At 36.3% G+C, this 22,532-nt stretch overlaps 1 protein-coding gene across 1 annotated transcript in view; it reads left to right on the forward strand.

The window, feature by feature from the left end:
• Positions 1-22,532, forward strand: part of PPFIA2 (PTPRF interacting protein alpha 2) — a 512,563-nt gene that overhangs the window by 317,356 nt on the left and 172,675 nt on the right. The window contains exons 4-5 of the mRNA XM_053585751.1: positions 13,847-14,011; positions 20,345-20,419. Coding sequence (XP_053441726.1) covers positions 13,847-14,011; positions 20,345-20,419 — 240 coding nt within the window. The remainder of the gene's footprint in view (positions 1-13,846; positions 14,012-20,344; positions 20,420-22,532) is intronic.

Below are 22,532 nucleotides of genomic sequence, written 5' to 3' on the forward strand. Positions count from 1 at the left end.
TGTTAATTTTGTATGCTGAGATGTATGTAGCTGTATTCCTTGATCACTTCCAGGAGATTTTGTAGTTGATTCCCTGGGGTTTTTCAGATATATAATCTTATCGTCTGTGAAGAGTGACAGTTTGATCTCCTCTGGTCTTATTTGGATCCTCTTGATTGCCTTCTCTTGCCTGATTGTGGTGGCTAAGACTTCCATTACAATGTTAAAAACCAGTTGAGACAGTGGACATCCTTGCATGGTTCCTGATCTGAGTGGAAATGATTTCAATTTTACTCCATTCAATATGATATTGACTGTGGGTTTGCAGTAGATGGCCTCTATCAGTTTAAGAAATGTTCCTTCTATACCTATTTTCTTACACTTTCTGATCAAGAAAGGATGCTGGATATTATCAAAAGCTTTTTCTGCATCAATTGAGAGAATCATATGGTCTTTGTTTTATTAATTTGTTTATGTGATGTATTATATTTATGAATTTACATATATTGAACCATCCTTGGGACCCTGGAATGAAACTCACCTGGTCGTGATGTATAATTTGTTTGATGTGTTGTTGGATTCTGTTTGCTAGGATCTTATTGAATATTTTTGCATCAATATTCATTAGAGATATTGGTCTATAATTTTTTTTTCTTGTTAGGTCTTTTCCTAGTTTGGGGATCAGGGTGATATTTGCTTCATAGAATGTACTGGGAAGTGTTCCTTCTTTTTCTATGTTTTGGAAAAGGTTAAGTAATATAAGTCCTAGTTCCTCTTTAGAGGTTTGGTAGAATTCTGATGTGAAGCCATCTGGTCCTGGGCTTTTCTTTTTGGGGAGATTTCTTATAGTTGATGCTATTTCAGAATTTGTTATAGGCTTGTTCAACATTTCGATTTCTTTCTGGCTAAATCTAGGAGGGTGGCATGTTTCCAAGTATTGATCTATTTTCTTCAGATTTTCATACTTCTGAGAATAGAGTTTTATGTAATATTTATTAAAAATTTGTCGAATTTCTGAGGAGTCTATTGTTATTTGGCCTTTAACATTTCTGATTGATGAAATTAGGGATTTTACTCTTCTACTTCTGGTTAGGTCAGCCAAAGGTTTATTGATTTTATTGATCTTTTAAAAAAACCAACTCTTTGATTGGTTGATCTGTTGTATGATTCTTTTGTTTTCAATTTCATTTATTTCTGCTCTAATTTTAGTTATTTCTTTTCTTCTGCTGGGTTTAGGGTTGGAATGTTCTTCCTTTTCCAATTGTTTGAGATAATCCATTAAGTTGTTGACTTCCTCTCTTTCCGTTCTTTTGAGGAAGGTTTGCAACACTATAAATTTCCCTCTTAGGACTGCCTTTGCAGTATTCCAGAGGTTCTGATAGTTTGTGTCTTCATTATTGTTTTGTTCCAAAATTTTCTAATTTCCTTTTTAATCTCATCTATGACCCAGCTATCATTCAGCATGAGGTTTTTAGTTTCCATGTTTTTGTATGCATATGCAGATTCCTGTCATTACTTAGTTCAACTTTTATTTCATGATGGTCTGAGAAAACACAAGAAATGATTTCTATTCTTTTAAATTGGCTAAGGTTAGACTTGTGACCTAAGATGTGATTGATTTTAGAGGATGATCCATGGGCTGAAGAGAAGAATGTGTATTCAGTTTTGTTAAGATGAAATGTTCTGTAGATGTCTGTTACATGCAAATGTTGAATTGTTAAGTTTAAGTTTAAAATTTCTTTGCTTAGCTTCTTTTTTGGAGGATCTGTCCAACACTGCCAAAGGAGTGTTAAAATCTCTGACAGTTATGGTGCTGAAGGAAATCAAGTTGCTCATGGATGTTAGAGTCTGTCTTATAAATTGAGGTGCATTGTGGTTGGGTGCATAAATGTTGATAATTGAAATCTCATCATGTTGAATGTTGCCCTTAACAAATATGAAGTGACCATCCTTATCTTTACTTACTTTTGTTGGTTTAAAGCCTATTGTATCTGTAAATAAAAGTGCAAGAACTGCTTTTTTCTGATTTCCATTTGCCTGAATTATAGATGAACCTCCCTTCACCCTGAAGGTAAGGTGAGATTCTTGAATGCAGCAGATGTCTGGCTTGAGTTTTTGCATCCAGTCAGCCAACCTGTGCCTCTTTAGAGGGCAATTTAAGCCATTCATATTAATCGAGAGTATTGATAAGCCAGATAGTATTTTGGGTATCAAGTTTTTCCAAAGGATTATTTTTAATCCTTTCACCACTGTGGACGTTGGAATTTTATCAAAAGTTTCTGAGTGAGTTTACTTTGGTGGTGGAGGATTGTGCTGTTCATTATGGAAGATGGGTCTAAGAATATCCTCGAGAGCTGGTTTAGTTATGGCAAATTTCTTCAACATGTGAATGTCATTAAAGTATTTAATTTCTTCATCATAGATAAGACTCAGTTTAGGTGGATACAGGATCCTGGGTTGAAAGTTATTTTGTTTAAGGAGATTAAAGGTTGATGACCACTATCTTCTAGCTTCAAAGCTTTCATCACAGAGATCTGCAGTCATTCTAATGTTCTTCCCCTCATAGGTTGTGGTTTTCTTATGTGTTGCTGCTTGCAGAATTTTCTCCTTCATAATAACTTTGGTGAAGCTAATTATAATGTGTCTATGAGAATTTTTATTTGGCTTGAGTTGTGCTGGTGTTCTGAAACTGTCTGCTATTTAGATTTCAAAATCTCTTGGCATGTCTGGAAAATTCTCTTTGATTATTTCATGAAGTAAAGCATCTGTATCCTTTGCAGCAACCTCATCACCTTCAGGTATTCCTATAAGGTGAATATTAGATCTCTTTGAATTATCTCAGTGCTCTCTGAGAGAATGATGCATTTTTGTTCTCCACTTTTTTTCCTCTTTGAGCATTTGGGAGAGTTCAAAAGCTTTGTCTTCAATGTCAGAGATCCTTTCTTCTGCCTGCTCCATTCTGTTGCTGAGGGATTCTACTGTATTTCTCAGCTCTTTGAGAGCTGCAAGTCCTTGCCTCAATGTGTCAAAATCTTTGGTGATTTTTGTCTTTGAATTCATTGAATTCTTGAGACATCTTTTGAATTACTCCTTGAAATTCTAATTCCATCTTTACCTCTGTTGATCTTATTTGCTATCCAAATTCTGAACTCAATTTCTGACATCTCAGCCATTTGTTTATGAATGAGATCTTGTGCCGTGTCTGCCATATCATTCCTTGAGGGAGTTGTTCTATTCTGATTATTAATGTTGCCAGAGTTTTTTCTGCTGATTCCGCCTCATGATTGTTTTTCACCATTCGCTAGATGGGACAGTAAGGTGAAATTGGATTGAGAGTTCCTGGAGTTGTGGTTAACCAGCCCTTTGTCAAGGATCTGGGACTGATGACTGCAGCTTTTTCCTCTATAGTTTTGCAAGGACACATAAAGTATTACAGTCTGAGGCTGAGGAAACCTGCTAAGTGTGGTGGGGTTAGGTGGCTCTGTCTTGTATTCAGCTGGTTCTTGTCCAATCCTAGTGGATCAGTGACTGTGGTGAAGTCTTAGCACTGTAGAAATACAAGCAACTAAGACACCCCACCCACCATGGACAAATACTGGAAGAGGAAAATCAACCCTTCCTGTTACCACACAACTAAGGGTCCCACCCAAGAGGGTCCTTGGGTGATTGGCCCAGGTTAGGAGTTCCAAACCAATTGACTTAGTCAGTATGAACTCTCAAGTGGGAGAGTTTGAAAGGTCTTCAACAACTAGATGGTGGAGGTCTACTGGCTGCTTGAATTTGGCTCCCTCTGATGCTCTGTGGAGTCAGAAAGGCCCACATGGCAGCAGAGTTGGACCAGGGGGCTGAGTCTGTTTCTCCACTTTGTTCCTCTTTCACACCCAGTCACTGGTGACCCCACAGGGCTGAGGTCCTGCTCCCTCCAATAAGCATATGTGCCAGGGATTTGTGCCTTTCAGAGTCAAAGGAAGGTCAATGCCTCTTGACCTGACCACTACCCTCTGTTACCAGCTGGCTAGGGGAGCTGAGGCCTGCCTGCCACAGGTACTCAATAGCCACTGATGAGTGTTCCACTTGGGCTCAGTCTAATCCTGAGGGTAACACATCAGCAAATGCTTTTCTCCCTCAGCTCCCGCACCTTTGCCCCTGCTGCACTGCAGCACCGGTATCCCTATAGAGTGAGTTCTCGTTTCCTCTGGAAGTTCTCAGAGTTGGGGAGGTGACTTTCCAAGATTATACCCTGACGGGGTCATTCAATTCTTGCTGGATCTTTGTGGGAAGTGACCCTGCTCAGCTCCCAGGCGACTGTCACAGCCAGGGAGTTCTGGCTGTAGGAGCAGCTCCTGGAGTGTGGGGCACATGGATCCAGCAGCAGGGTTGGGGACACTGCACACAGCTCTGTAGTACCTGGTGCCCAATGACTTTGGCAAGGAGAGCTCTCAGCTCACAACTCTGGCTGGGTGGGGTGTGGTGTGGAGGCAGGGCTGGCATGGGGGTTGGGGGTGGGATGGTGGGGGAGGAGGAGGGTGGGTGTGCTGCTCATGAGCCTCCTTCCACAGTCTCTGCAGGGGTTAGGCTTCTGGTTCGTCAGGCAAGGGAGGAAGGGTGGATTGGAAGTTCAGAATGGCAGGGAAAATGTTAGTTCAGTTTTTCTGCCTGGCAAGAGAGTACTCAGGGTCACAACAGGGTCCCTCTTGAAGTAGATCCCCACTTCCTACAGCTCTCACCTGTGGAGAGAGACAAGAGGTCCTCAGTTCATCGTTCACCTGTAGAAAACCTAGTGGAGCAAACGAAGAGAAAAAGAAAAAACAAAACAAAACAAAAAACCCATAACTTTCTTAGGGGAGGGAATGGACACTTTTCCTTTGGGATGAATTTTGTACCTGAAGTTTGCTTTCTTGGAGTCACATCTTGCCTCAGCTGAGGTGACCTGCAGTTATCACTCTTCTCTCTCAGCTCGGCTCCCAGTCTTCAACATAATTGGGTGCTTTCTGGACATTATCCTTCCCTCTGTATGGGAGCTTCTGTCAGAGGCCAGCTCCAGTCGACCATCTTGCCCCTCTCCTCCGTTTTGTATTTTTTATTTATTTACTTTCATTTGTAACTTTAAATTAGGCTACGCTAGGTTAGAACATGTTTCGTTGCATTCTCCAATATAAATAAGTTGTATTTATCATTAACTCAATTCAACAAGTATTAAGTAGGTATCGTGTAGAATATTATTGTAGGTATTGAGGATAAGTGAAATTGTTCAGTTGTTAAGGAATCTATTTAAACTAATAAAAACACATTTGGTTTCTATTATTATGTAGATCTTCTACTTGCACAAAACAGAGTGATGTCAACTATTTTAATCAAGAAGATGTTAATTAAGACATATAAAAAATCTCTAAACTGAAATCTGAGTTCCAGGCAGTTTCTAGGTACAAATTTCTTAGCTTCCAAAGATTTTTCTGACACCACCAGTCTCAGAAACACACAGCCTCTGCCTGTTTGGGTCAACAAAACAGATCCCCTGACCACAATGTTTTCTCCTCCATCCTCCTTCAGCCTCAGTCCTATGTCAGTGGCTCTGGTTGACCAATTTTTAAGTCACATATCTGCCATCTGGTGGCAAAAATCCTCAAAAAATGTTTCTTGGATCCTATATTGGGAAAGTACAATGTGGGGAACTACTAAGTAGGGAGGATGTGTTCAAAAGATTTTGAGCAGCCACAAAGGGCAGAAAAAATGAAGAATCATTTATATTTTAGATACAACAAAAATAGAAAGATCTTCTTTTCTGCAGTGGGCACCACATACTAGTGGCAATTATAAATTCCAGTTCTAAACCTTAACTCCTGCACCTACATACATGGGCCCGTATAAATTAGGAAAGAAATCGTACCTTATTTACATCACTAATTCTGAGTATATACTGATTCCAGCAATGTGTGATCTCACCAGCTTAAATAATAACACAGTCTTCCTTGGGTCATTTACCCATTCTACAGAATCAGCTGTTTCTGAATAATGTGATAGAAGCAGGGCTTCCTAGCAGCATCTATCAATTGCATTACTTTTTCTTTCACTATAAAATGAATTCTTTGGTCAGAAGTAATATTTAATATGATAACATTACTGTAAGCAAAAATCCAATAAAATGGAGTGACTGGTAGAAGCACAGCCATTAGATGAAAGCAAATTAATATCCAGAAAACGTGTTAATTATAAGTAAGAAAAAGAGGCAGGCCAGTGGCTGACACCTGTAATCCTAGCACCCTGGAGGCTGAGGAGGATAGATTGTTTGAGCTCAGGATTTTGAGACCAGCATGAGCAAAAATAGAAAAAAAAAAAAAATTAGCTGAGCAGTGTGGCAGGTGCCTATAGTCCCGGCTACTCAGGAGGCTAAGACAAGGAGAATCATTTGGGCCTAAGAATTTGAGGTTGCTGTGAGCTGTGATGCCACAGAACTCTACCCAGGGTTGACAGAGTGAGACTCTTGTCTCAAAAACAAAAAATATAAAATAAAAGTGAGAAAAAGACAGCTATTTCTTCCTTGATAATGGGATTCGATGTAATATGCTTGTTTCAAGGTGAGTATAGCTGATCTCTGTGTGTTCTGAATCCAGTCAGGGGCTGAAGTCCAATAGCTAGCCACTTGGCCATTTTTTTAGTAGTGGTAACCCTGTTAAGTTTAATCATGAGAAATCCATTTCATCAGGTCAATGAATAACTCGTACCCCTAAAACCATGGTCATTCTTTCCCCATTGAGAAAATGCTATGGTGGCCAGGGAAATAGGCTGATATCAACATGGTAAATCGTTTTGTCTATCAGATTATTGAAAGCCTCTTCTACTAAGTCTACCAAAGACTTAGCCCTAGCTCAGAGCTAATATGCAAAAAATTTTGGTCTTCTCTTTTTCTCAGTATTATTATCCTGCTGAATAGTTGCAGGTTCTTTTAAGAAAGGGTTTCTGATTACCTACTACATCATAACAAACAGCCCCCAAATTTAAGGGGGCACAAAAGAACACATTGCTATGTTCATAGACTCATGTGTACCAAGGATTAAGAATAGAAAGTGTGGAGATGGCCCCTCTTTGCTGTCATGCGTGGGGTCTCAACTGGGATGACTTGATGACTAGCAACATTCATGTGCTGCTGATAAACAGTTTGTTTTATCAGCAAAAATAAAATTAACAGCACTTGTTTGTGGTGCTTTTACTTGATAATTTCCCTGGTGTAAACATGATGTCACTGAATGCAGAGTTGGGGAAAGATTCACAGTAAGGAGCCTCTATATGGTATTTCTGCCTTTCAGATATAGTAAATGTGGACAAGCTGGGGAGCATACCCAATAGAGATATATAGTTAAACAATTAGGAAGTAATATATTTTTAATGTTTATTAATTTTTTAAAATATTTTATTTAATATAAGCTTATATAGTTTTAGTTTTAGTAACTATGTTTAATAATCAGCTAAGAAAATTCTTGAAAGTTAACCATCAGCCCTAACGCATGAATAGGCCAACTCTAGCACACTATTTTCAGGGATTGACTCAAGTACCAGGGGGCAGAAGATTTCTGTGAGGAGGCTTCTTTATTCTCATTTCTGTCACCTGATCTGGATAGCTGAAGGACAGGCAGGCTCAACCGGGACTTCAGACAAAAGAATTTATGCATGGCCACTCCAGCACAGTTCTGGGAGTGGTCAGACTTCTTAGATGAAGTCTCAGAGTCTAAGAGCAAGTGTTCCAGTCAACCAGGTGGAGGCTGCCCAGCCTGCTGGGATCTAGACTCCAAAGTCACAGAATGTGACTTCTACTATAACATGTTGGATATAATAAGTCCACCCAAATTCAAGGATAGGGAACATAGACCCCCATCTCTAAATGGCAGAAGAGTCAAAAAATTTGAAATTGTTTAAAAAGTCACCACAAATGGATGGAAGAAAGAGTTATAGTACTTGCTTGTGGAATTGGTGTAAGTTTACAGCATTTTGTTTGTTTTCATTTTTGTTTTTCTCAATATTCAACTTGACCTTATTTTAAACAAGTCTCTGGGCTGGGTACAATGGCTCACACCTGTAACCTTAGCACTCTGGGAGGCCAAAGTGGGTAGTTTGCTTAAGCTCAGGAGTTCAAGACCAGTCTGAGCAAGAGCAAGACCCTGTCTCTACTGAAAATAGAAAAACTAACCAAGCGTCATGGTGGGTGTCTATAGTCCCAGCTACTTGGGAGGCTGAGGCAGGAGGATTTCTTGAGCCTAAACGTTTGAGGTTGCTGTGAGCTATAATGACACCATGGCACTCAACCAAGGGTGACCAAGTGAGATCCAAAGAAAAGAAGTCTCTGACTATAAAATGACACAGGTATGGGATTTGGAGAAGGCCAATATACTTTACTAGGTGACCTGAGTTAGGGTTTAGCACCCAAGTATAGAAATGCTATTATTGTTAACAGTACTATTTTATTAATACCACAAATTCTTACTTTCTTATTAAAGACTCTATAATCAGTTAGCTATGGACACAGATCCCAGTGGATCAAACCATTCTGCTTTTACAGTAACCACACATCCTGCAATTACCTATCCTCTGCTTCTGCATTATTCTATCATTCTCAGGGCAATCAAAGAGTCCATTTAGGACCAGCATCTTTCAATTTTCATTCTTTGTCTAGAAAGCATTGCCATTATTGGGGATTCTTCGTTCTCTTCCTACCACTCTGATATATCTATTTCCCAATACCTGTAAAGACAATATCATTTTAATCATCTCAAGAGAAACAGCTAGTGGATAAGTTAAATTCATTATTTTTACCTACATTAATTATCAATTTCCATCTTCTACTTTATACCTAAAGAATGCTGGGCATTTAGGCACTTATTTTAGTCCACTACTGAATTTATATTTTATTTAAGAAGTGGGCCAACAATTTCAACCACTCCTTTTTGATTGATATCGATGTTAAATCCACATTAATTTATAAATGTAATCTAGTGGATTAATTTAATCATATCCAAAACTCAATTTCTCTCTTTTTGTCCCAGCACTATTAGCAGCTATTCATGTTCCCAGATTTCAGAGATTACAAACTAGAAAAAAAGTAATACGAGTTTTTGATTTAGAAGGCTTCCTTTTAAAATTGGACTTTGATATTTATGGCCACATGTTTTCATTAGTAGTCCGGAGGCCAGGGGAGGTGTTTGGGATGTGACGTGAAGAGCAGAAGCTTCCTCTTGTAAGATAGTTGCTTCAAGTTATTACATGACCACTGAGGCACCTGGACTGGCCTCATAGAGACGCAGGCAGACTCATTGGGATTCTGTCTATCAGAGTGACTCATACACATCCGAATCTTTCATTTTCAAATGTCCTTTTTATAGTTCTTATGGTGCCTCTTTTGAATTCTTTTTCCAGAGTGATGTCAGGATTTCCCCCATAAGATACCTTAGTAAGTCTTATAACTCAGTACCTGCTCTCTCCAACCCCCCCACTTACATCAGGCTCTTAATCTTCTGTCTGCTTCATATTGGGACCTCAATAAGCAGCTATAATGAACCCAGAGAACTTCTGGGTTCTCTGACTGTGCCTTGACCTAGAATTTAAAACCTTAAGCTTGTCACTATTTTTCCTTTGAACTTTTCATGGCAGTTCAAAGCATCCAGCTCACTTCCCTGTCCTTACATTCCTTGTGCCCTTGAGAATGGTCTATTTTAGCTCTGACTCAGTCTTCAAAGTCTTTCCTGCACAGACATCCCATTTCAAGAGAGCTCAGCTGATTATTTAAGTAACCATCTCAACTCCACCTACCATGGGAGAAAATCTTCTTTCTTTTACTATTAATCTAACCTTTATTTCTGTTAAATGTATCCAGGTAAGATATCTCCAATGCCCATATCTCTGAAGAGTGCTTACCTATAAACTCTTGCTTTAATCGGGGTTCACTTGTTGATTCAACAAATATATCTAATACAGCAACAAATGAAAGAGATAAAATCTCCCTGTCCTCATTAATTTTTCAGACACAGACAATAAATAAGATACATTTATAAAATAAATAGTGCATTGGATATGGACAAAGGTCAAGGAGAAAAATAAAGCTAGGAAGCAGATATTAAGGACAGGAGGTAAGCAGGGAAAGCCCTACTGAAAGGCAATATTTGAATAAAAACCTGACGGAAATGGTAAAGTGTTATGGTCATTCGGATGTCTGAAAGAGAAAACCAGTGCCAGACCCTGATTAGGGACATAGATATTTAACATGTTAAAAGAGAAACTAAATAAAACTAAACAAAAAACTGCAAGGAAGTGAATGACATGATTAAGAAGAACAATATGAAGAAGGAGATGAGTTCAGAGAATTTTGATTCCTTTGGGACATGGAAGGAATAGGGTTTTACTTGATTAAAATGAGAAAACATTAAAGACTTGAGGTATGAATGACCTAATGTACATTTTACCCTAAATAGTGTTTTGAGAACAGCCTGCCAGGTGAAAGGATGAAAGGGGGAGGCCCAGTGAAAGAGTTATGCCAATAATTCCAGGGGAGATTATGGAGCCAGTGGTAGCAGTAGAGACCATTAATCCATAGTAGACGCTGACAAAACGTGAAGAAGCATGCTAATCATGACCCAAATGTTATTTTTCAGGTGAGTAAGGAGACAGTAGGGCATGATGGTGCTGAGACAATAATAAATTCCTCTGTTAAAAGATGTTTAGTGAAAGCATTGTGAGAGTTTGGGAACTTAAATAAGTAAGCAAAAATACAGTGATTTATGAGTTAGATGATAAAACTGAAATCATGGAAAATTTGCACCTACCAATAGTAGCAGGAGCTATGGTAAAAGCCTGGGTGTGGGTTACAGAAATAAGGTGGCAATCAAAACTGTTGGAGTAGTTGAGCTCCAAAAATGTAGAGACCAGTATGCTGGAGGAGTTATCTAAATGAATGATAATGATCACCATACTCCAGAATTATGTGTGCAGTAGTGTTGGAAAAAGTGGCAATGATCTAAGAGTGAACATATGTAATTAATAAGAAAAAGCAACCCAGGCCATGGATGACTATTATCAGCAAAGGTAGCTTTAGGTAAACCCTGGTGACTCAGGTGTCAATGTAACTTTAATTAGACACAAAGAATTCACTCGTTCAGCAAGCAGCTTTTTTTTTAATAGATACTAAGAAATTCTTAGCAAAATCAGTCCACAGCCTGGGCTTTCAGAACTAAATTCCAGAACCGCACTATAAAGCTCGTAAGGGGACTATTTCTCTTTTTCAGTATAAAATCACAATTCTTTTGCCACTGCCATTGAGCTAAATGGATGCCTTCTGCCCAGTTATCTCCTCATGAGGCTCACTTCTTGCATGGATGTGTAATTAGTAGAAACTGTGTAACACGGTCAACTGAGAATTATACTTTTGTGTTCTGTATGAAGGTAGAGTTCACAATGTGAGGAACTTGCCCAGGTGAAGAGTGTGATCAAAACATGAGTCCTGAATAACAAATGTCCTTCGTAGCACCCTTATAATACTCACTGCATTTCTTTCCTAGAGGGGGTTATAAAGGGTGGCCATAAAGTTCGTGTGCAACTTAAGTTGCACACGAACTTTATGGCCACCCCATATATTGTATATTTCTGGATCCTGTGCTGTGCTATGCACAGGATACAGAACCTCAAATATTCACTGAATTATTATATAAACCAAGATACCTCTAATTTACGTTGAAGAAAGCAGTTCTCCTTATGTTATAAAGCTTGTTTTGTTATGTCTGACATCTAACTGAAGTATACATGCGTTCTCGTATAACAATGCTCATTACCCTAAGCTTTGAGGAAATAATGCTGATTAACCGTGTCCACAAGTTTCGTTGAATATAGGGCAAATCTAAATGCAATATACAAATTCAACCCCATTGATTAATTTTTGGAATTTGTTCAACACATATTTATCACATACCTATAAATGTCAGGAATTGAGGCAACGCCCCAGTACAGAAAGGATCCTAAGTATCACTGGTCTGCCCCATGGAGCTGATGTTACAATGAAAAAAATACAATAAATTGATTGAAACTATTTTTTAATTGCACATCATGAAATATTATGGGAAAAAAAGAAGCAAGGAAGGGATATAGAGAAGTATAGAAGCAGGGAAGAGGAGAGACCTGCTTTACAAGGCAGTGTGATCAAATGCCTCCTCAAGAGAATGATATTTGAGCTGAGACTGAAAAAAACAGGAAAGAGGGGGTGAGGTGATGAACCAAAGGAAGAGAAGTCCAGACAGAGGGCACAGCATAAGCAAAGGTTCCATATCAATCAACTGAAAGGAGGCTCATGCGTGTGATGGGAATGTAGTTGTCAGGGAAAAATCGACATCAGAGGAGGCTGGAAAAACAGGCAGGGTGGGGTCCAGGCAAATCCCTATAACCTGTAAAACAGCTTAGATTCAACCAATGTATACCTGTGTCTGGAGAAGTCAGAGCTAGAATACCAAATAATACAAATATAATCAGAGATTGGCTAAATAAAAAGAAATTTCCTTGAAAACATTGTGTAACCTTCATCCTGAAAAGCGATTTATATTACTTTGATCCTTAAATATGACTTCTATCTACTGACCTATAGTATGTTCAGGGTCTCAGCTAGTGGTGTTCTTGCAATGAATTTTTCTGGTACCTTAAACCATAATTAGTGACAGTGAATGTAAAGAAAGTAACATTAAATACTAAGAAATGTGATACTAATGTGTCACACTGAATCTAACAGTGATATAGTGAAAACAAAAATTTGTCATTACAGTGAACTTAAAAAAAAAAATCCAAGGTAAAGAAAATTGCTTCTTTACTTCTTCCCACCTCTAATATCATATCTGCTATGTTTTTCTTTTTGGGGGGGGGTAATTTCTATTTTGTTTTCTCCTTTATTTTGCATAAATAGACACCATTTGTTACTCTGAGCTTGTCACTACTCTCCTAAAGAGCTCTCCTGTAAAACTCAGCGGTTCTGTGTGGTTCTTCCCTAGTCACTAGTAAAATTGTAACAACTGATAATAACCCAGAAGTTTCTCTTTTTCTTCTCATGTATCTTTGTTCTTAGCAGAAGAACTCCCTTTTACAGTGAAAACATGTGAAATCCCAATTCACAAAATATTTCGAATCAAAACATCAGTAGCAAAAGTTAGAGTATAAAGACTGGGCCAGCCTGGAAATTGATCCCAGGAAGTTTAGTTCACCTTTGTCATGGCCTGCCCTTGGGGAACAAAGGTCTAGGACAGATAGTTTAAATAGTATGCCCTCAACTTCCTTTCCCAAATGATTATCGGGAATTGAGATACTGAGTTACTATGTTCAATTGTTTGTATATATTTTTCTATAATATAATCTAAAGATTAAATACAAATAGAATCATGTGATTATTTAATTTAAAGCAATATTATGACTAATATGCTCATTTTCTTCAATTAAAAAATTTGTAATGGCCAAAAAAAGGGAAGTAAATTTTACTTTCAACATCATACTCTTAAAAATTTCCATGCAGTGTTCTTTAATAATTATCATTTTGGATCATACATATTTTGTCAAGTGTTCTATTTCTACTGAATCCATACTGAAATTGTTAAACTTGCTAAAGCAATGCATAAAATTTGCATTATTTTTTAAATTCAGCAACTTGTTATATGAGTGAAATGCAATTTATCTTTAATGTATTTTATGAAATATGGTCTAAATATGTTGGTTCTTCTTTGATGTTACTTATTCTATAACCGAAAGTTATCATTAGATATTGTGTAAAACTATAATATTTTAAGGGAGAAGTAATTCGTAAGCATTGGTGACTTGTATCCTTAAGATAATCGCATTTTTCTCTTAAACCCAATAGCTATTACTGGAGCATCTGGAGTGCCTTGTGTCACGACATGAAAGGTCCCTAAGAATGACTGTGGTGAAACGGCAAGCCCAGTCTCCCTCAGGAGTATCCAGTGAAGTCGAGGTTCTCAAGGCACTGAAATCTTTGTTTGAGCACCACAAAGCCTTGGATGAAAAGGTACAGTATGGACAAAAGATTTCAACCTTCACTATACTTCTGTCATCAGCATTGAGCTCTTTGTCGTCATCAACTGACTCATCTGACTCCTGAAGTAAGTCACTTCAGAGGCACACACTGAGTTATGTGAGCAATTATTTTTAAAAATAAAAATGGATTACTGCACATATATCATACTCATAATCATCTTCATTTTATATACCACTGAATCTGTGGCTTCCCAGAATTAGACTTTGATTATGATACATGCTAACCCTAGTTCAGATGGCTATTTGAAATTTAATATTGTTTAGTATAATCACTCAGTCTCTCCCTCTCTCTCCATCTTCTTCCCTCTCTCTGTGAAATACATGTCTGTAGATGTCAAAATAAGGAACCACTAACAGAAAATGACACACATTTTTAGATGCAAATTTGGTGTACTTTAAGTTTTAGGCATTTATGTTAATAGCATCCAATTCTTTTAGGTCTCTAATATCTTATTTTTAAATGTATATTTAAAGAGTCTCTGCATGAAGCAGCATAAGATATTAGGAGATAACCCTGCTTTTTAGATTTTTATGGAAGTAGCTATAAGCTTCTCCCACCTATTAGTTAGATAAGTCTACTCACATATGTAAACTAATATTATGATAATATCCTTTGGAGATCAGAAAGACTTATGACATGTCTTCAATTTTGTGAAATTTCAAAGGCTGAACATTTAGAAATTAATAAAGCTTTAGGACTTAGTAGAGTGGAAACTAGGACACTTCATTGTAAGGTATCTGACAACTTCTGAGCATTAAAATCCAAACTAGGGATTATTGCTCAGTTATATCTAATTTTTGAGCATGCAGATATTTTTATTCTATTTAATATTTATATACATGTATTTTTATCATCAGCCTTTCAGATGTTTTTTGGACAAAGAATTACGTGACGTGTGCACGTAGGAGAAGTAAAATTCTACCTTCTACATTGTTAAGGAGAAATTATGTTTCATTTTTCATTTTAGCAATGAGAGGTGACTAGTTTATGAATAATTTTGAATAAAACAGAAATGAATATCATATAAACATCCATGCTAAAACAATATTGAGTAATCATTTAGTATATTTAATGTTTCATTTTATATTACCTCACTTGTTGCACAAGTGCATGGCTAAGAATTTCCAAGACTTTATATTTTTAGGATATTTATTATCTGCCAAACTCCCTGGAAACTATTTGAAACACAAAGATAAATATGACGTTCTCCTTATGATTGAAGAATTCATAGTACCCTGTTTCCCCGAAAATAAGACATCCTCCGAAAATAAGATCTACTTACTGGAAAGATAAGACATCCCCTGAAAATAAAACCTAGTTCATCTTTGGGAGCACACCTTAAGGGAAAACAGGGTATTAGAGATTCACGTATCAGTGATAGGCAAAGTTACAATGAAATGTCTAAAATATAATACAGGAAAAGCTGTGACTAATTCTGTTTGAGTGATGAGAAAACAAGAATGACTTCAAGAGGGGGTGGCATTTGATCTGGGTATTAGAAAATGAATAAGGACTTGTTAAGCAGAGAAAGATACTCCAAACAGTAGAAACATGTACAATAATCCAGAACTGTAAGAAAAGACTAGCCCAGTTGACAAAATTTAACAGTTTTGAATGACTTAAATAAAGGTATTAAGAAGCGTGTGGTCTGAAAGATTCCCTACAAGCCTTCCACATCACTTATATGACAGATGCCTTTATAAAAGATTCTTTATGAGAACAGAAGGCAATAAATAGTATTTGACAAATAACAGAGTTGAGTACACTTAGGAAGAAAATGGTCATTACACAACTTAATCTAGAAATGATTTACTATGTAGAGATTTAGTAAGCGTGGCATATCGAAATGAAACATCCTAAATTGTGACCCTAGGAGCTATAATAATATTGATTAACTCACTGGAAAGGCCTTGTACATTGGTGAGTTTAGGGTCAACTGAACTTATTATCAGCTAAAAATGTTATGAACTTGGGCTCTGGAGTTACACAGACCTGGAAAAGTGATCTAACTTCTCTAAGCATCTATTTCTGCTTCTTTTGAATTAAGGTAATAATAATACCTACCTCAGAGTTGTCATGAGGATTATAGATGATCTGACATGCAAAGCTTTCAAACAGTGCTTAGCATATGGCAAATTCCCAGGGAATGTTTATGAATGTCATTATTAATCTGAGTATATTTCAACATCTGATAAAACTTTCAAACCAAGTATATATTTTGGTATCATTATTGAGATGCTTGTTTTACATACTATTTAATTTAGTTATTGAGGGACTAATATGTGCCTTTGTGCCTTCACAGACAATTTCCCAAACTACAAACAGCTCGTAGATTCTCACTGCATTGGGGAAGGGAGGTGGATAAATTTACAATATATTTGAAAGTCAGAAGAAGATGCAATTAACCAAAATCTGGGGTCAAGAAACTACTAACTTTAATATGGGTTAGAATACATGAAGAACTAAATGAAGCATAAAGGATTGAGCATAGCTGTAGTTAGTTGCAATGACTGGGGGTCTTCATTATAGCTATCCACTTATTTATACAGCCACTGAGTTGTAAGGTAAATGTTTATAATTAGCTAAGACCAACAGTTGTTCTGTGATCACCCTACAGTATATTGACCAATTCCATAAACCGGGGAAAATGGGAAATATCCATGCATCTTGCAATTACTCAGAAAGCATTGACTATTAAAAAATATGTGTTGGCCATGAATTGAAAATATGAACCAGACATTAACTATTAAAAAAATATATCAGACATGCATAGAAAATATGAACTAAAACAAATTAAATATATATGTTGTCCATATATATTTCCATGCTAAAATGTGACTGTCAAAACTGGATTAAACTTCTGATCTGTGTTTTCCTCACAGATATTTTATATTACAGGAAAGATAATTCCCATAATGAAGTCTTACCATAGTTTAATTTGAGTTTGGAATGTGTACTTCTGCTATCAAAGGTCCTCTACACTGCAACACATTTGTCTTTTTTAGGATAAAATCTTGATAGCCTTGAAACATCTTTTAGGAAAAACAAACAAACAAAAAACCCCAAAACTTCTCTAAATACTTTTTATACCATTATGAAGAAAATAGATGTACCAGATGAAATTAGAAATCAAAAATTTCAGATGTGTAAAGATAATATATTTGAAAGTTACACTGTGGTTCTATAAATAAGTACTCAATATCTCTTATCTTAAAGACTGCACAGACAATTAGATGATTGAAAGTGGTTCAATAGGGCAGGCACAGTGGCTCATGCCTGTAATCCGAGCACTCTGAGAGGCTGAGGTGGGTGGATTGCCTGAACTCAGGAGTTCCAGACCAGCCTGAGCGAAGAGAGACCCATCTTACAAATAGAAAAACTAGCCGGATGTTGTGGCAGGCACCTGTAGTCCCAGCTACTTGGGAGGCTGAGACAAGAGGAAATCTTGAGACCAAGAGTTTGAGGTTGCTGTGAGCTATGATGCCACAGCACGCAACCACAAGGCAATTGAGCGAGACTCTGTCTCAAATAAGTAAAGTGGTTTAATCATAAAAGATCATAAAAAGTACAAAAACAAGTCTATCAACTGTGTACTTAGAGAGAAAATGAAAACTGTAATTATTTCATGTCATTATCAATCGTATCCACGTAGCATATGAAGTCCAACAAGAAGAAAAATTATGACATTTCTGCTTTGCAATCCTCAGAGCAAGGCAAAAAGCTAAAAGGCTTATCAGAGGGGCTTTCTTGTCAGTGCAGTTCCAGCCAAGTAGACAAGGTACAATGTTAAGATTCTGTATGCCTTGGAAAGGTTACTTCTTTGAATTCCCCCACTTTTCTTTCTTACTAAGTTTTGCAAATATAAGTGCAAGATGAAGTTAACATGTTTCTTTTATATGAGTCTTTATCACAAAATTAAAAGCAGAGAATAATTGATCCACATACAAGTATGAGGAACATTCTCATTATACAATATTGATATTTGCAGCATCGATGTTTTACATTTAAAATATTTAGGTAAAATATATTTATAGTGTTTTTATATCCTTATAAAGAATTTTAGATTCATTATCTTGTGAGTAACACAATCTCAAGTTGTAGAGCACTATTTTAAATTTCTTGAGGGGTGAGTATTCTATTTTCATATTGTTTAATAAGCTTGATAATTTGTACTTCATGAAAGTTCAACACAATGAAAATATAAATGTTTAACTTACGTTAAATAGAAAACATTTGAACATTGGAGCATTTTATATGTTTTTCAGTTTAGAGAAAGAAAGTTAGGAAGATACGAAAGCTTAAATTCAGCCTTTTATTTTATGACTTAGATGACTCTTTTAGAGTCATCCCCTGTACCAATATAGGTTTTAAAATAAGGCACCTTGACTTCTTCACAGGACCATAAATGTGAAGTGTTGTGTTTGATGAAATTATTAGCTTATATTGAGATCGTTTTATATTGCTGTTCTCATTAACCAAGTTTCCTAGAGCTTTTTCAGAACACCCATATTTTATCATTAGTGTTTTAGAAATGGAAATAAAACTTCACCATCACCCCTGTTAAGTATCACACCCCTTTATTGATATCTGCATTGAAATTTATATCTATCTTATTCATTTTTATGGTTTCAGGATATTTGCTTCTTTTTAATCTGTCTAGGCCATTCAGAAAAAATGATTACCCAAGTCAAATCATCAGCGTCCCTTCTATGTATCTGGTGCTTATTAGTCAAAATTAATTTTATGCATTTTTATAAACTAGCAGATATTTGTCTAACAGGATGGGTACTTGCCAGTTGACCTGGTGCCACTTGAAGGCTCCTGTGCAACTGTTTTTGATATCAGATGTCCATTATGGGTATATTACTACTTTTCAGAGAATTTGAGCATAATGAAATCCAATAATGTTAAGACCCTTCTTGGATATTTTTCTTACTGATTCAGAAGGTATTTCAGAAGTCACCTGAATATACATGTTAGAATACAGTACCCAAACAAGATTGAGATTTTTTAAAATTCCTAATTAGAGTCTAGCTTCACGGGGCATTGCTGGCCTTTTGTTCGTTTGCTAACTAGGAAATAATGTTGTAACTTCAACTTTATCTTTTTTGTGTATCTGGGCTTTCATATAATACATATTCACTGCACAAATATATAGCAGTTCCATGGAAAATATGTATTAATTAAGAAATAATCAAAAATTCACCATCAATTATATCTTACGTTAAAGCTATAAAGTTTTTCAATTTTTTTAAGACAATTAAACTGCCATAGTCATTCATTTTAATTCAATAAAATTTATTTCTTTAGATTTTAATCTATTGATAAATAATATAAGGCGCAGGGGTCCTCAAACTGTGGCCCGCGGGCCACATGAGGCGGTGTGATTGTATTTGTTCCCATTTTTTTTTACTTCAAAATAAGATATGTGCAGTGTGCATAGGAATTTGTTCATAGTTTTTTTTTTTTTAAACTATAGTCTGGCCCTGCAATGGTCTGAGGGACAGTGAACTGGCCCCCTGTTTAAAAAGTTTGAGGACGCCTGAGGCATATCTACAGAGCTAAATGTATAAGAACTAAAACAACTTTAAAACTCTAAGAAAGTAAGAATCAAAGAAACACTGAGTTTCATTTATGTACAAAACATGTATAAGTCACCATTACTTTTCACCTAAAATGTTCAGTTTTTAGTTTGATATAATATAATGGTTTAACCTTTGATACTGGAAAGCTCGTTGGGATTTACAAAATAACTAAGACCTTTGCAATTCTTCAAAAACAACACAGACATCTAATTAACGTAAAGCAAGAGCAATGAAGACTTTTTCAGGTTCTAAGAATCCTTTGCTTTTAGAAAAATCATTTTTGAAGTTCGCTACTAAATGCCAAATTAAAATTCACTTGTTCTTTTAGGAAGTAGAGAAAAAGAGGTTTTTCCTTGCTTATTTTGCATATGTAACTTGTGGCTATTTTTCTAATGAATTCATGATATGCTCTTGAATTTTATCTCCATTGACTATGAATGAGAATTCAGGAGAAGACAAATCAATCCTCAGCTTCATCCAAATTTCTCTCAGCCACCGAAAGGATTTGCAAAAAAGGAAATCCCTTGATAGAGTGATAACGTGAGGTGACAATGTACTTACAGTGTTCCTGCCAAGTTTGTTACTCTGAGCACCTGGGGCTATAAATACCTTAATGATTTGCCAAGTGAACTGTCTCTGGTGATGTTAATGATGGACTCAGCACAGTTGAACATGTATGGGATGACTATTACTGCACATATTTTGATTTTTCTTCTAGGTAAGGGAGCGACTGAGGGTTTCTTTAGAAAGAGTCTCTGCACTGGAAGAAGAACTAGCTGCCGCTAATCAGGAGGTAACACACCCACTTTCTCCTCTTTTGAGGTGCAATATTGCGAACATCACATCCCTCATGTTTCACATCACTTTCATGAAAACTGTCACGAAAATAAACCACATTCCGAATATGCCCCTGAACAAGGCCTGTTGAAGCTAGCTGTCGGAGTCTTGTTTCCTGATTTTTGGGTACTGGTATCTATCCCTGGGAGACCGAAGACAATTGAGAGCTGGTGACAGGTGCACTGGTGGGATGGGGATTTAGAAGGACGACAGACAGGATGACAGTCCTTTCAGGAATGAACACTCAGCTCCGGAATTGAAAAAAATGTCAAGTATCTGTCAGGAATATGTTACAAATAAAAGTTGACCTTTGGGAGAGAGATTTGTGTGTGTGTCCCCTCATCCCGCTCACTCCTACCCCCTAAAAATGTCATGCCCATGGTCAGTGACATCATTGAATCCACTTCTTTTACTATCATTCTCAACTCTGAGAACGTATTTTAAATAACCTCTTTGAGATTTAAAGAGTCATTTTCTCTTTAGAAAATTGTACTTAACTTTTTAGTGCCCAAATGAACTCAGATAGTTAGATCTAACACACACACACACGAAAGAAATTAACTCTGTGTTAGACACTAAAATATTCTTAGCCCCCTCTTCTCTCTCTCTCTCTCTGATGTCTACAAGGCTATTCCAGCCCCCCAGAAGCTTTGTAGTGGGCATATTAAATTAATTCAGAAACATCTTCATATTTTTAAGTAATCAAGGATAGGGGAAGAGGAGATGAGAGGTTGATTAAGGAGTTTATATAAATATACCGTTAGAAAAAATAAGATCTAATGTTCAATAGATCCATAGAGTGATTGTAGCTAACATTCCAAAATAGCTAAAAGAAAATAATTCTAATGTTTCTGGAATAAATTAAAGGTAAATGTTTAGGGTGATGGATATCTTAATTCCCTTGGTTTAATCTTTATGTATTATGTGAATGTATCAAATTATCACATGTATCCCAAAATGATGTATATCCTTTATGCATAAATATAAATAAATAAATAAAATAATTTTTAACGATGTGAGAGGCTAATATCAGTAACGATAAGTCTTATGAAGGGGTTTCTAACAAGATAACCTTAACATACACACTATGCATACAAACAAATACACATTTTATTTTCAAACCACTCAGAAAATCTTATCAGTAAAAGCCCCTCTGTCCCTTAAAATAAGCTAGGTTAATTAAATGGGTTTGTATGTAAACCCTTTTGTTTGTTCCAGCATTAACAATTTTTAACTTCAGAAATAGTGGACTTTCAATTATGAGATAGCTAAGTTCCATGTGAATTAAAAGCTAGCAGTGTTAAAAGCATAAATGGTGACAACCACTAAAAAAAAAAAAGCTTTCTAGTGACATTTAGTTTCTCAAATTGGGTGCTTTGAAAATCAAAAGGAAGAAAGAAGAAAAGAACCTTTGTAATAATGGGTAATGATGAGAACTAAGTCTTTTTAACAGTGGAGTAAATTATCCACTCCTTACAAAGCGAGTATTCATTTTGTATTGTATCATTGTTAATTTTGATTTTAATATATATGACAATATACATTTATTTTGGATGCATCCTTCAAAATCGTGTTGATAAGGGTAAACACATAAAAGATTTGGTGACTACTAACATAAAAGCATTATTTAATATGGCTGTGATAGAATCTCTGTTTGTCATCAAAAAAAGATGTAATGAGACCACTTGAATGAAGTATTTATGCTGAAATAAAAATGTCTAGTAAGATCAAGTGAGGCTCCAAAAGTTTGCTCCAGAAATAGTAACTAAATAGTTCAATTATACATAAAATGAGAAAACACTTAACAAAAGTAATGGAAAGATTTATAACTGCTTTCTAGAATATGATTTTAGCCCTCAAATACGATTATAGTCTCTTATCGGCAGTATGGTGAATTTGATTGATTTTACATAAATATAATAAATTTTAATCATTAACATTCCTCTATATCTACTGCAGGCTTCTGATTTTTTTTTTTCCAGACACAGTCTCACTTTGTCACCCTCAGTAGAGTGCTGTGACATCATAGCTCATAGCAACCTCAAACTCTTGGGCTCAAGTGATCCTCT

This window comes from Nycticebus coucang, chromosome 3 (assembly GCF_027406575.1).
Source record: "Nycticebus coucang isolate mNycCou1 chromosome 3, mNycCou1.pri, whole genome shotgun sequence".
Classification (NCBI taxonomy): domain Eukaryota; kingdom Metazoa; phylum Chordata; class Mammalia; order Primates; family Lorisidae; genus Nycticebus; species Nycticebus coucang.